We start from the raw sequence: 12819 nt of genomic DNA, 5'->3' as shown, positions 1-12819 counted from the left end.
AACCGGTAAATTGGCCGTTTAAAGGCAAATTGGATGGTTCCACCCACCCAATTGGACTATCGAAGGATATTAAGGATAATGGTAAACAATTCGGTAATTTTTATATTCGGCAAAAAAAAGTCAAAAATTCCAAAATTGAAGGCTAATATCCACGCTTTTTGAGAATTTTTTGAGGTTTCGGGACCCGGTGCTGAAAAGCTTTGAGATTATAGGGGATACATCTCGGGCTCATATTATACTGTTTTAAACCATAAATGATCATTATATGTTGTCATAAATGTTCATGGTAGGCTTGAGTTAATGCAATCGGTGCAAGTTGTAAACTGGTAAATTCGCCATTTAAAGGCAAATTGGATGGTTCTATCCACCTAATTGGACTCCCGGAGAGTATTAGGGACCATGGTAAATATTTCGACAATTTTTAATTACAAATGAAAAAAAAGTCAAAAAATTCCAAAATTTAAGGCTAATGTACACGTTTTTTGAGAAATTTTGGAGGTTTCGAGGCCCGGTGTCGAAAATACTTGAGATTTTAGGGAATACATCTCAGGATCATATAATGTCGTTTGGAACCATATATGATCATTATATGTTGTCATAGTTAGGTTTGAGTTAATGAAATCAGTACAAGTTGTAAAACGGTAAATTGGTTGTTTAAAGGCAAATTGGATGGTTCCACCCAGCCAATTGAACTCACGGAGGGTATTAGGGACCAGGGTAAACCTTTTGACAATTTTTATTTACGATCGAAAAAAAGTCAAAAAATTCCAAAATTGAAGGCTAATATTTACGCTTTTTGAAAATTTTTGAAGGTTTCGAGGCGCGATGTCGAAAAGGGTTGAGATATTAGGGGATAAATCCCGGGGTAATATTATGCCATTTGGAACCATATATGATCATTATATGTTGTCATAAATGTTCGTGGTAAGCTTGAGTTAATTAAATCGGTGCAAGATGTAAACCGGTAAATTGGTTGTTTAAAGGCAAATTGGATGATTCCACCCACCCAATTGGACCCCCGGAGGATATGGAAGACCATGGTAAAAATTTCGACAATTTTTATATACGGGCGAAAAAAGTCAAAAAATTCAAAAATTGAAGGCTATTATCCACGCTTTTTGAAAATATTTGGAGTCTTCGGGACCCGGATTCGAAAAGTCTTGAAATTCTAGAGAATACATCTCTGGGTCATATAATGTCGTTTGGAACCATATATGATTATTATTTGTTGTCATAAATGTTCGTGGTAGGCTTGAATTAATGAAATCGATGCAAGTTGTAAACCGATAAATTGGTCGTTTAAAGGCAAATTGGATGGTTTCACCCATCCAATTGAACTCCCGGAGGATATTAGGGACCATGGTAAACATTTCGGCAATTTTTATATCCGGGCGAAAAAAAAGTAAAAAAATTCCAAAATTGAAGGCTAATATCCACGCTTTTTGAGAAATTTCGATTGTTTCGAGGCCGGTATCAAAAAGCATTGAGATTTTAGGGGATACATCTCGGGGTCATATAATGCCGTTTGGAACCATAAATGATCATTATATGTTATCATAAATGTTCGTGGTAGGCTTGAATTAATGAAACCGGTCCAAGTTGTAAACTGGTCGTTTAAAGACAAATTGGATGGTTCCACCCAACCAATTGGACTCACGGAGGGTATTAGGGACCATGGTAAACATTTTGGCAATTTTTATTTTTGGGTGAAAAAAAGTCAAAAAATTCCAAAATTAAAGGCTAATATCCACACTTTTTGAGAAATTTCGGAGGTTTCGGGTATAGCTTTTAATTCGGGTAAACGGGTCGGGTTTAGGTCGGTAAGAGTGGGTCGGGTCAATTCGGATTAATTCCATAAACTATGCGGGTCGGGTTTGGGTTGGGTCATGCTTAAGTCGGGTCACGCTTCTTATCGGGTTTGGGTCGAGTTACATTCGGGTTGGGTGAACAATAGGTCGGGTTTAATTCGGGTTTTCACGGGTTAAAACGGGTTAGGGTAATTCTCGGGTCAATCGGGTCATTTTCAAGTCGGGTTAGTCTCGGGTTCAAGTCGGGTTCAGTTCAAATCAATAATTTGCGGGTTATAATCAGGTTGGGTCATTTCCAAGTTGGGTCATTCTCGGATTCAAGTCGGGTTATGTTCAAGTCAATAATTTGCAGGTTACAATCAGGTCGGGTCATTTCCAAGTCAGATCATATTCGGGTTCAACTAACTATAAATAGATAATTATCATTTTTGTCAAGCTAATTATTTCCTTTGACTATAATATATGTGACAATATACTAGGGAACTATGGTCTATAGTCTATAATTTAGGAAGATAATTATCTCCTTTGACTATACAACAAATATATTACTATATTTAATTCTTAAATTTGAGGATGATGCTCCTTTCTTTTGCTGGCCTGGACCGACTTGGTCTCCCTAAACAAAATGATTTGATCAACAATAATAAGGTGGTCTAAATTGCATTTAAGGTGATTTGAAATCGGGTCAGGAACAATTTGGGTTGAATTTAGGCCGGGTCAATAACAAGTCATGTTGATTTCGAGTCGAGTTAGTAATAGATCGGGTTTAATTTTTTGGGTCAGGTTAGCAATAGGTCTGGTAAAATTCGGGTCGGGTCAATAACAAGTCGGGTTGAATTTGGGTCAGGTTAATTTCAAGTCGGGTTGATTTTGGGTGGGGTTTGTAACAGGTTGGGTTAAATTCGGGTCGGGTTAGGAACGAGTCGGGTTGAATTCAGGTCAGGTTAGTAACAAGTCGGGTTAAATTCGGGTTTTGACGGGTTAAAACAGTTTGGGTCAATTTCGGTTCAAGTCGGGTTCGGTTCAGGTCAATAATTTATGGGTTACATTCGGGTCGGGTCATCTCCAGGTTAGTTCATGTTCGGGTTTGAGTCTCACATACTCGGGTCAACTCGGGTCTAAGTTTGGTTTCAGGTCGGGTTAGGTTGGGTTTGGGTCACCATTTTTTCGGGTTCAGATGGTTTAGCTAATATTCGGATTTGAGTCGGTATTTCGGATCGGATCAACTTTTGACAGCTTTAGAAAATAATGCACCTTCGTTTTTTTTTTAAATTTTCACTTAAATAACTACTGGTACATGTGAAGTCATATAATTTGTTCAAATTTATTTAAGTTGTAAATTAAACTTATTTTATTACTTTACATTGTAGTTTATTTTTTTCTAAAATTAGCGAACATAAAGTGATTAGAATGGTTTATAGTTAAAATTTGTATCACGCAATCTAAATAGACACCCATAATGGTAAAGCCATAACTCTTAAAAATATACCCTACTTCCCGAATTTGATAACAAACCAAAATGCAAGTTCAAGTTTTTTACAAGTCATTAACCTTTTAAAAAATCAATGGTTCTTGATATTCCAAAAGGACAACCTCGATTTTTTTTAAAGAGCTTAAGAGGGCAAGTCGTGATACATGCTAAAGGTAAATGCTTAGAGCATTTAGAAAAACAAGTAAATTTATGACCAAAACTTTGGAAAAGTTTGAAAGTTCGAAGATAAATTCCTTAATTAATTTATTTTGATGCAAAAAATAAATTCCTGAATGATATTGGGGTAATCTAGCTATTTTTATGTTGTTAGCACAAATATACTCCTTAATTCAAACGTAGTGAATTGTCTCAAGGAAAATTAAAAAATCATATATTGTCGTGTGTTAGATCATTAAAGGTTCAACCATTTCTTTTTTCTTTTTTTTTTTAGAAAGAAGGTTCAGTGGTTTTTCAATATCTCACCACTTTAGGAAGCCAATATAATCGCTAATTTTATGGCCGTTGGAATACCATTTGCATATTCTCATGTTGTTTGATTGGAAGTCAATTTCCTTTGAAATAAAATTTCCTGGGAAGTACGGAGTACTCTGTATTAATATGGAGTTGTGTTTGATTGAAGGGAAATCAGATAAGCATGGGATTTAACAATTATAAAGGAAATGCAAATCCCCAATAATTATGGGAATTTACTTACCAACTTCCTCCTTAATGAGTTGAATTTCCTAGGAAAATGATAATGGAAAAAATATAAATTTCCATGGAAAGGGAGTACTTCTCACATGAACCAAACAAGGGCTTAATTATTTATTCACACTTTTATACATTTTTTTTTCTTTCACTTTTATACAATTGACATAATCCCATTGCAATTTGTAATTTTCTCTTCTTTTTAAAGCCCCATCATTTAGAACTCGTCAAAACCCCCAAAAAATCAACAACACAGCCAAAATACTAGGGGTTGTTGAGGCTTACCCTAAATTCACAATTTCTAACCTTTTCTCTCTCAATTATAATCTCTAAGAAGGGGAAAAAATAATAATAATAATAATAATAATAATAATAATAATAATAATAATAATAATAATAATAATAATAATAATAATAATAATAATTTCATAAACATTTTAGATTTTCTTTAAACCACAAACACAAACAAATGCCCTAAAATCCAAAAAAGAATCAATCCCCTGCAATCTTAACCTTACTTGCATCACGTGAATTTCTTCAAAACCCAGTTTTGGTTCTCTAATTAAACCCAACAAAAAGTTGATTACTCACTAATTATCAATTACCAGTTTAACACCCATCAATTACTTTATTATATGATATGTGGGTCCCACTTGATCAGATAGATTTCTCTGTTTTTCTCCACTATTATATATTGCCTACAATACTATGCTTTTGAGCTTCTTTGTAGTCCTTTGTATTAGGACTATTTTTTCACATACAAGTATTTTCAACAAACATACAAAAAAAGGGCTGAAAATTGGAGGGGGATAATCATGCCCTATTCTTTTCTTGTAGCAAGTAAGTTCCTCTTTAATTATGTTGATTGTTCTTTTATGTTGTGTTTTTGGTAGTTTTTGCTAAATGCATTATATTGTTATATTGTTTCCTATGATTATGTTATGGCAAGGCCGGGAGGTTGTATTTAAGCACCCTCGAAGATTGCGTTGTTGTACTTTACATTACCTTAGCTGGGTTAATGCTATTTGTTTCGTGTTTAATGGTTTTAAGTAAGGTTTAACACGCCGATTATGAAGCTAAAATAGAAATAAAGACCATGAATAAGGCCTGAAAACTGCATTATGATATGTATATGGATGGATATACAGTTAGGTTGAAACTTCATCTCTTGCTACATTGTTAGAAGTTGAAACTTGGGAGTATTGCTCTTCATATTCTTGACTTCGCGCTATGTGATGGGAGTCATGGAGTAAGATCATTCATCTAAAACAGCAATAAGTAACATGTTTTGGTAGCCTGAAATAAACAAAAGTTGATCATTTTGTAGTAATCTAGGAGTATTTCGGGTAAATATTATGGAAAAGAAGGGACAAACATAACTAAGAAGAACAAAAGCAATACTTTTTATCAACATTAATTGATAATTTATGACGCACTATAAAAAATTGATAAGCTTTCCTACTAAAAGTGGCTCTACAATAGGACAATATAAAGTAGTAGCAGATTATTCTATTATCAGTAATCAAGTTGCATACAAAAAAGCATATCTTGCCATCTTTATTACTATCTTTTATGAACACTTTAATCACTACTTGTGCCGTAGGCTATATCTTACAATTTTCAACATGGCAAAACTCCGAAAAAGATGTCTTACAATTCCTTCGATCTACAATCAATTGTCATGTTGATAGTGTTAACTGAACTACTAACCATATCGACTACTAATTCTGGACAGAGGTAGTCATTCCAAGGCTTTGTTGTTGGTGACAAAGTTATGGCTATATTGCCTGTTTAATTAACAGTTGAAACAGAAAATTTCTTGGAGATGAGGTGATAAATTCATCTTATACACAATAGATGCTAAGCTTGTGGTTTCATCGGGGTTGAAAGTGTTGTTGAGTTAGGACTTGCAGATTAATGTTCGGCCTGGAAACTATTTTCATCCATACAATTAAATTGGCATCGAAATTAACAAATAATAGTGTACAAATTTGTTAAATGACAGACAAGGTTGAATAAAAAAATATAGTATGGAATTGAGGGAGTATTATGGCATTGTACAAAAAGTCGATGCCATAATGTGCTCTGTATATAGTAGTCAATTTGAGAACTCATGATCAGTCTATTGATATAGCTTAAACTATATTTTTCAAGTATAATCATTGAATCGTTTTTTGTTTCGTATGGCAGATATAAAGCTATTGAAACCAACAGCATGGGAACAGCTAAAGTCCCCCTGCTTGTGGGAAGAGATCAGCACATTTTTGCTGCTGGGGTTCTATGGGATTCTACTGCTATACTTCATCAGAAAAATGGCATATGCAGTACACATGTTCACTACAAAAGCAACAGAAAAAGATGCAGATATGTACCCTGATAATGCAAGATTAAGCCTTTGCTCGAAAGTTAGCATTGTTTCTTCCAGTTTGCTTTTGAGTGTGCACTTGACTTCTTTATGCCTGCTGGTAAAAGGAAACAAGATTTCGTGCGATCACTATGTTCCTGCTCTCGCAGCTGAAATTTTGCAGGTTATATCATGGATAATCACGATAATTGTATTGTGCAAGACTTTAACCAAGAATTACCTCATTTTCCCCGGAATTCTAAGATTCTGGTGGGTTTGCAGCTTCTTGATCACAGCTTGTCATGTTGCCCTTGCTTGTAATTTTGTAATGGACAATCATGGGCAGCTTAGGATTCAAGAGTATGCAGATTTTCTTGGTTTTTTCGCATCAGTCAGCCTGTTGGTAATTTCCATTCAAGGGAAGATGAAAATAGAGCATGACAATGCAAGAAGCAATTTGACTGAACCACTTCTCAATGGAGAAACTGGAAAAAAATTTAAAGGAAAAGTCGAGTCACTTTACAGCAAAGCTACTCTTCTGGATCTTGTTACCTTCTCATGGCTGAATCCACTGTTTGTCATTGGAAAAAAGAAGCCACTTGAGCAGGATGAGATCCCAGAGGTTGATGTGAAAGACTCTGCTGCCTTTCTCTCTCATTGCTTCGATGAAAACCTAAAACAAGCCAAAGAGGAAGAAGGAATCACGAATAGCACATCAGTGTATAAGGCAATTTTCCGATTAGCATGGAAAAAAGCAGCTGTAAATGCCTTGTTTGCAGTAATAAGTGCATTTGCTTCATATGTTGGTCCGTATCTAATCAACGATTTTGTGGTTTTCCTCAGTGAAAAGAAACACAGCAGCCTAAAAACTGGCTACCTCCTTGCTCTTGGATTTCTAGGGGCCAAAGTGGTTGAAACAATTGCACAAAGGCAATGGATCTTTGGGGCTCGTCAATTAGGGCTCCGCCTCAGAGCTGCTATGATATCTCAGATATATCAAAAGGGCTTAATGTTGTCATGTCAAGCAAGACAGAGTCACACCAGTGGAGAGATAATGAACTACATGAGTGTAGATGTTCAAAGAATCTCTGATTTTGTATGGTATGTAAATACACTATGGATGTTACCGGTACAAATATCATTAGCAATCTATGTTCTGCATACGAGTCTAGGTTTGGGGTCACTTGCAGGATTAGCTGCCACTTTAGTTGTTATGTCTTGCAATATACCTCTAACAAGAACGCAGAAAAAATACCAGTCAAAGATCATGGATGCTAAAGATGCTCGGATGAAAGCCACCTCAGAAATCCTGCGTAACATGAAGTCGATAAAACTTCAAGCATGGGACAATCAGTTTCGACACAAGTTAGAAAGTTTAAGAAATATAGAGTCTTCTTGGATATGGAAGTCACTGAGACTAGGGGCTGTTGGGGCCTTCATTTTCTGGGGCTCACCTACCTTTATTTCTATAATAACATTTGGAGCTTGTCTTCTAATGGGAATTCCGCTCACAGCAGGTAGTGTATTATCTGCGTTAGCAACCTTCCGTATGTTGCAGGATCCCATATTTAGTCTGCCAGACTTACTCAACGTTGTAGCACAAGCTAAAGTATCGGCTGATAGGGTTTCTTCTTACCTCCAAGGAGAAGAAATTCAGCAAGATGCAGTCGAGTTTGTTTCAAAAGATAAGACACCCTATGCCATAGACATAGAAGGGGGGAAATTCAGCTGGGATCCTAATTCAGGAACTCCCACCTTAGATAAAATAAACTTGCAGGTCACAAGGGGAATGAAAGTGGCAATATGTGGAACTGTGGGATCAGGAAAATCCAGTTTGCTTTCTGGCTTAATAGGAGAAATTCCTAAGATCTCCGGGACTGTGAAGATTAGCGGGTCTAAAGCTTATGTTCCTCAAACCCCGTGGATACTGACAGGAAATATTAAAGAGAACATACTCTTTGGGAGCTCTTATGATGCAGCAAAGTATGATAGAACAGTTAAAGCATGTGCTTTATTGAAAGATTTTGAACTTTTCCCACAAGGTGACTTAACAGAGATTGGAGAAAGAGGTATTAATATGAGTGGAGGCCAGAAACAAAGGATACAAATTGCTCGTGCAGTATACCAGGATGCAGATATATATCTGCTTGATGATCCTTTTAGTGCAGTTGACGCACATACAGGCACACAACTATTTCAAGTAAGCACTTGTAACTTGTAAGACATATATGTCAAATTAAACTGAGTCTTACATAGTTCATTCTCTTACAATGTTCTGATTTCCAATAAACAGGAATGTCTGATGGAGGTTCTCGGTGACAAGACAATCTTTTATGTGACCCACCAAGTCGAATTTCTACCAGCAGCAGACCTCATTCTGGTATGTAATCACAAATTCATAGCAATGTTTTATGCACTATCTAGCTAGATATATCAATTCATGAGGGAACTTCTTATAAACAGGTTATGCAAGATGGAAAAATATCAGAAGCAGGGACTTTTAAGGAACTTTTGAAGCAGAATATTGGGTTTGAAGTTCTGGTTGGAGCTCATAGTCAAGCTCTAGATTCTGTTCTTAAAGTTGAAGGTGCTTCTGGTAGAACTTCTAAAAGTTCTTTACCACAAAATGTCCAACCAAGTGCTGAACAGATTCAAACAAGGGATGAAGAAGAGGAAAAACTTTCTCCTGAAATGAAAGAGAAGGAAGGGAGGTTGATACAAGATGAAGAAAGAGAGAAAGGAAGTATAGGGAAGGAAGTATATTGGGCTTATCTTACCATAGTGAAACGTGGTATTTTGGTTCCGGTGATAGTTTTAGCCCAGTCATCATTTCAAGTGTTACAAATAGCAAGTAATTACTGGATGGCATGGGCTTGTCCAACTTCAGGTGATGCAGCACCTGTAGCTGAGATGGACTATGTCTTACTTGTATATGCCATTCTTTCTATCATAAGCTCATTTTGTGTCTTAGTAAGGGCATCAGTATTAGCATACGCCGGCCTTTCTACTGCACAAAAACTCTTTGAGAATATGTTACACAGTGTATTACGAGCTCCAATGTCATTTTTTGATTCAACTCCAACTGGAAGAATACTGAATCGGGTAAGAGTCAGTCTAAATACTTTAAATTGCAGTAATTTTATATGTGCAATACAATCATCTAAATATAATTCATAATTTCATAAACATATCTAAGGATGAACCCTATCTACATAACAGAAACATACCTCCCACTTTTGTCAAACAGAAATACAGAAGGCACTCAAATCATCTGAGATTTATGTTAATTTATCGGTCAGATCAAGAATATTAATCAGAGTACTCATGTCTGCATTAAAGACTTTCTAAATTATAAATGCATTAAGCAATTTACTTGATCCATTTCCACCTTGTGGTATGAAATGCAAGTAAGAAGGATTTATGTTTCAGGGAAAGAATTTTCCAGCTTTTACATAATAAAAACAATCAAGGGAATTTGTATATTAAAAAAAAAAAAAAAAAAGGCAATCATATGTTAAATTTAACACTTACTACATATACAGGCATCATCTGACCAAAGTGTATTGGACTTGGAAATGGCACAAAGATTGGGCTGGGCAGCTTTCTCAATGATCCAGCTTCTCGGCACCATTGCAGTCATGTCACAGGTCGCATGGGAGGTCTTTCTCATCTTCATTCCAGTAACAGCAATCTGCATATGGTATAAGGTAAGCAAATTGTACTTGAAACCTACTTAAGGATCATTGCAAAGATGATAAGACAAAAATATTACAATCGTGAATATAATGATATTCCGTGCAGCAATACTACATACCAACTGCAAGGGAGCTAGCACGATTATCTGAAATACAGAAGGCTCCCATCCTACATCATTTTGGAGAATCACTTTCAGGGGCAGCAACAATACGTGCATTTGACCAAAAGGATCGATTTATCAATGCAAATCTTGTATTAGTAGATGGATTTTCAAGACCATGGTTTCACAATGTATCAGCAATGGAGTGGCTTTCATTCAGACTCAATCAATTATCTAACTTTGTGTTTGCATTTTCATTGGTTCTGTTAGTATCTCTTCCAGATGGAATTATAAATCCAAGTAAGCTCTCTAGATCTGATGAGTAAAACTAGAATGAATAAAATATTTGTATTGTCTAGTGGCTAAGACTGTTTAAAATGCATGGCAATATAACATATCAGAAGTTTAATAAGTAATAAGGTCTACTTCAATCGCTCGTTGGAAATATTATCATCCTATACAGCTTACTATAGGAATAATAGGATGAATTGCAATTATTATTGAAGAAACCTAACGTTTTTCGAATCTTTTGCAGGCATTGCAGGTCTGGCAGTGACATATGGAATTAATTTGAATGTTTTGCAAGCTTCAGTCATATGGAATATATGCAATGCAGAAAATAAGATGATATCAGTGGAAAGAGTTCTTCAGTACACAGAGCTTAATAGTGAGGCACCTATGATCATTGACGACTGCAGACCACCAAACAACTGGCCAACTACTGGAACAATCACTTTCCAGAATTTACAGGTAAGCTGCTGAAGGTTTAATTAAGAAGCAGAAATTCTAAATTTCTTCTGCCCCACCAAAACTTAAATGGTTTCAAATTGGATGTCCCAAAATACGCATTGCATTTTCCATCTATGGCATTTTCTCTCTATCTGCTTTTTCTTACTATGAGTAGGCGAGTACTACTTATATCTCAATCCACTTGATCTTACTTTTTATTTTCTCTCCCCACCCTAACTTTAAGCCAACACTTTCAAATACTTCTGTTTGTTTCTACCCCATTTTCAATACTCAAATCTTAATATGTGAGTCAAAAGCAATCATGCAAGCTTTGTAAGACAAAAGGAGCAACTATTGCAGTTCAGAAATTCTTATGACAATAATAAGCAGAAAACAAATTACTCTGATAATAATGTCAGTCCCAAATTCATGATGCTGCAGATACGCTATGCTGAACATCTTCCCTCCGTCCTGAAAAACATAACATGCACATTACCTGGAAAGAAGAAGATTGGTGTGGTAGGAAGGACAGGCAGTGGAAAATCAACACTTATACAAGCTCTATTCCGCATTGTGGAACCAAGGGAGGGGAGCATTATAATTGATGATGTAGATATCTGCAAGATAGGTCTTCATGACTTGAGATCAAGGCTCAGCATCATTCCACAGGATCCAACAATGTTTGATGGTACAGTTCGAATAAACCTTGATCCACTCCAACAGCATTCTGACAATGATATATGGGAGGTAAGTAATTTAATCAATTGCTTTACCATTTTTTTTTTCTTAGGTATAAATGAAAACAAATCAGTAATACAATGCTTTGCAACTATTAGGCATTAGACAAATGCCAACTAGGAGACCTTGTACGGGCCAAGGAAGGAAGATTGGAATCCACAGGTGAATAAATCAAACTTTTTCAGAAATATGGAATAAGATTGTTCTTACTAGATAATCTAACTTGTTGTATATGATATATAGTGGTTGAAAATGGTGAAAATTGGAGTGTTGGACAAAGACAATTGTTCTGCTTAGGAAGGGCACTACTAAAGCACAGTAGTGTCTTGGTTTTAGATGAAGCAACTGCATCAGTCGATTCTGCTACTGATGGAGTAATTCAGAAGATTATTAACCAGGAATTTCAAGAACGAACAATTGTCACAATAGCTCACAGAATACACACAGTTGTTGATAGTGATCTAGTCCTTGTTCTCAATGATGGTATTATTCAAGTTCCCTTTCTTTTATATACGTAGTATTTTTTTTTTCTATTTATTTGACATCAGACTATGTTGAATTCTTTGAGGCTAAAAATACCAAGATAATTAATACGAAAGTTTGTTTTGGCAAAAACAGGAAGGATTGCAGAATATGATTCACCATCAAAGCTCCTAGAGAGAGAAGATTCATTTTTCTCACGCTTGGTTAGGGAGTACTCTACAAGATCACAGACTTTCAACAACACAGCAAAACTTGAAGGTTGAAAACATGAAGTAAATAAGCATAAGCAATGGAGACGACGACACATCTAGCAAGATGTTTAAACCAAAGAGCAACCTAAGGAAAACAAGACTACTATAACGATCATGCAATACAACAATCTCTCAAGGTTCTCCATCCTTGCATCTCTAGGCACTAGCGTGTCCATCCATATTATGACGGCAACAAGAGAAGTGATGCATCATATGTGCCTCCCTCGCCGTGTTTAACTACCCTTATATAGCATTCCTAGAAAATTGTACTAAGATACACTATATGAGCCTTTATTGTAAGAGCTCACGCTTTCGACTCAGCTCTTCCGGTCACTTAACTAATAACTATGTAGGGTTATATTACTACCATAGCATATAATCAACTAATCAAGCAACTTGCATCTTAGATAATAATGACTCAATGAGCCATTTTTGGCAAACATTGAAATAATCAAATTTGTATGAAAAAATATGCTTAACATTGAAATTAA

The 12819-nt window shown here is 35.8% G+C and overlaps 1 protein-coding gene and 1 long non-coding RNA gene across 3 annotated transcripts; one reads left to right on the top strand and one right to left on the bottom strand.

Annotated features, from left to right (window-relative positions):
• The first annotated feature begins 4509 nt into the window (after positions 1-4509).
• LOC145639426 (putative ABC transporter C family member 15) lies at positions 4510-12768 on the top strand. Its single transcript, XM_081690668.1, has 11 exons — positions 4510-4827; positions 6178-8531; positions 8625-8711; positions 8795-9433; positions 9874-10038; positions 10133-10427; positions 10663-10877; positions 11298-11603; positions 11693-11756; positions 11838-12077; positions 12213-12768. Exons 1-11 carry the CDS (start codon positions 4803-4805, stop codon positions 12338-12340), a joined length of 4518 nt encoding a protein of 1505 aa, XP_081546794.1. The 5' UTR covers positions 4510-4802; the 3' UTR covers positions 12341-12768.
• Positions 5072-10000, bottom strand: LOC145639427 (uncharacterized). 2 transcript variants are annotated; one of them, XR_014114882.1, is made up of 4 exons: positions 9863-10000; positions 6884-7004; positions 6360-6728; positions 5072-5283 (listed from the first exon to the last, which is right to left on the bottom strand). It is a non-coding gene; the product is annotated as an uncharacterized LOC145639427 (long non-coding RNA). The 2 variants fall into 2 exon arrangements; XR_014114883.1 differs by lacking the exon at positions 9863-10000 and adding an exon at positions 8584-8682.
• Positions 12769-12819: the final 51 nt, after the last annotated feature.

The sequence above is a fragment of the Chenopodium album genome, chromosome 7, assembly GCF_948465745.1.
Source record: "Chenopodium album chromosome 7, dcCheAlbu1.1, whole genome shotgun sequence".
NCBI lineage: Eukaryota > Viridiplantae > Streptophyta > Magnoliopsida > Caryophyllales > Amaranthaceae > Chenopodium > Chenopodium album.
Note: the sequence above shows the minus strand (reverse complement) of the source record. Positions and strands in the feature narration are given on the sequence as shown.

Excerpts from the sequence above, each read along its gene's own strand:
- LOC145639426 (XM_081690668.1), top strand. The coding sequence starts at position 4,803 with ATGCCCTATTCTTTTCTTGTAGCAA. Across the intron at positions 4,828-6,177 it reads CTATTCTTTTCTTGTAGCAA|ATATAAAGCTATTGAAACCA; the intron begins GTAAGTTCCTCT and ends TTCGTATGGCAG. Across the intron at positions 10,428-10,662 it reads AGATGGAATTATAAATCCAA|GCATTGCAGGTCTGGCAGTG; the intron begins GTAAGCTCTCTA and ends AATCTTTTGCAG.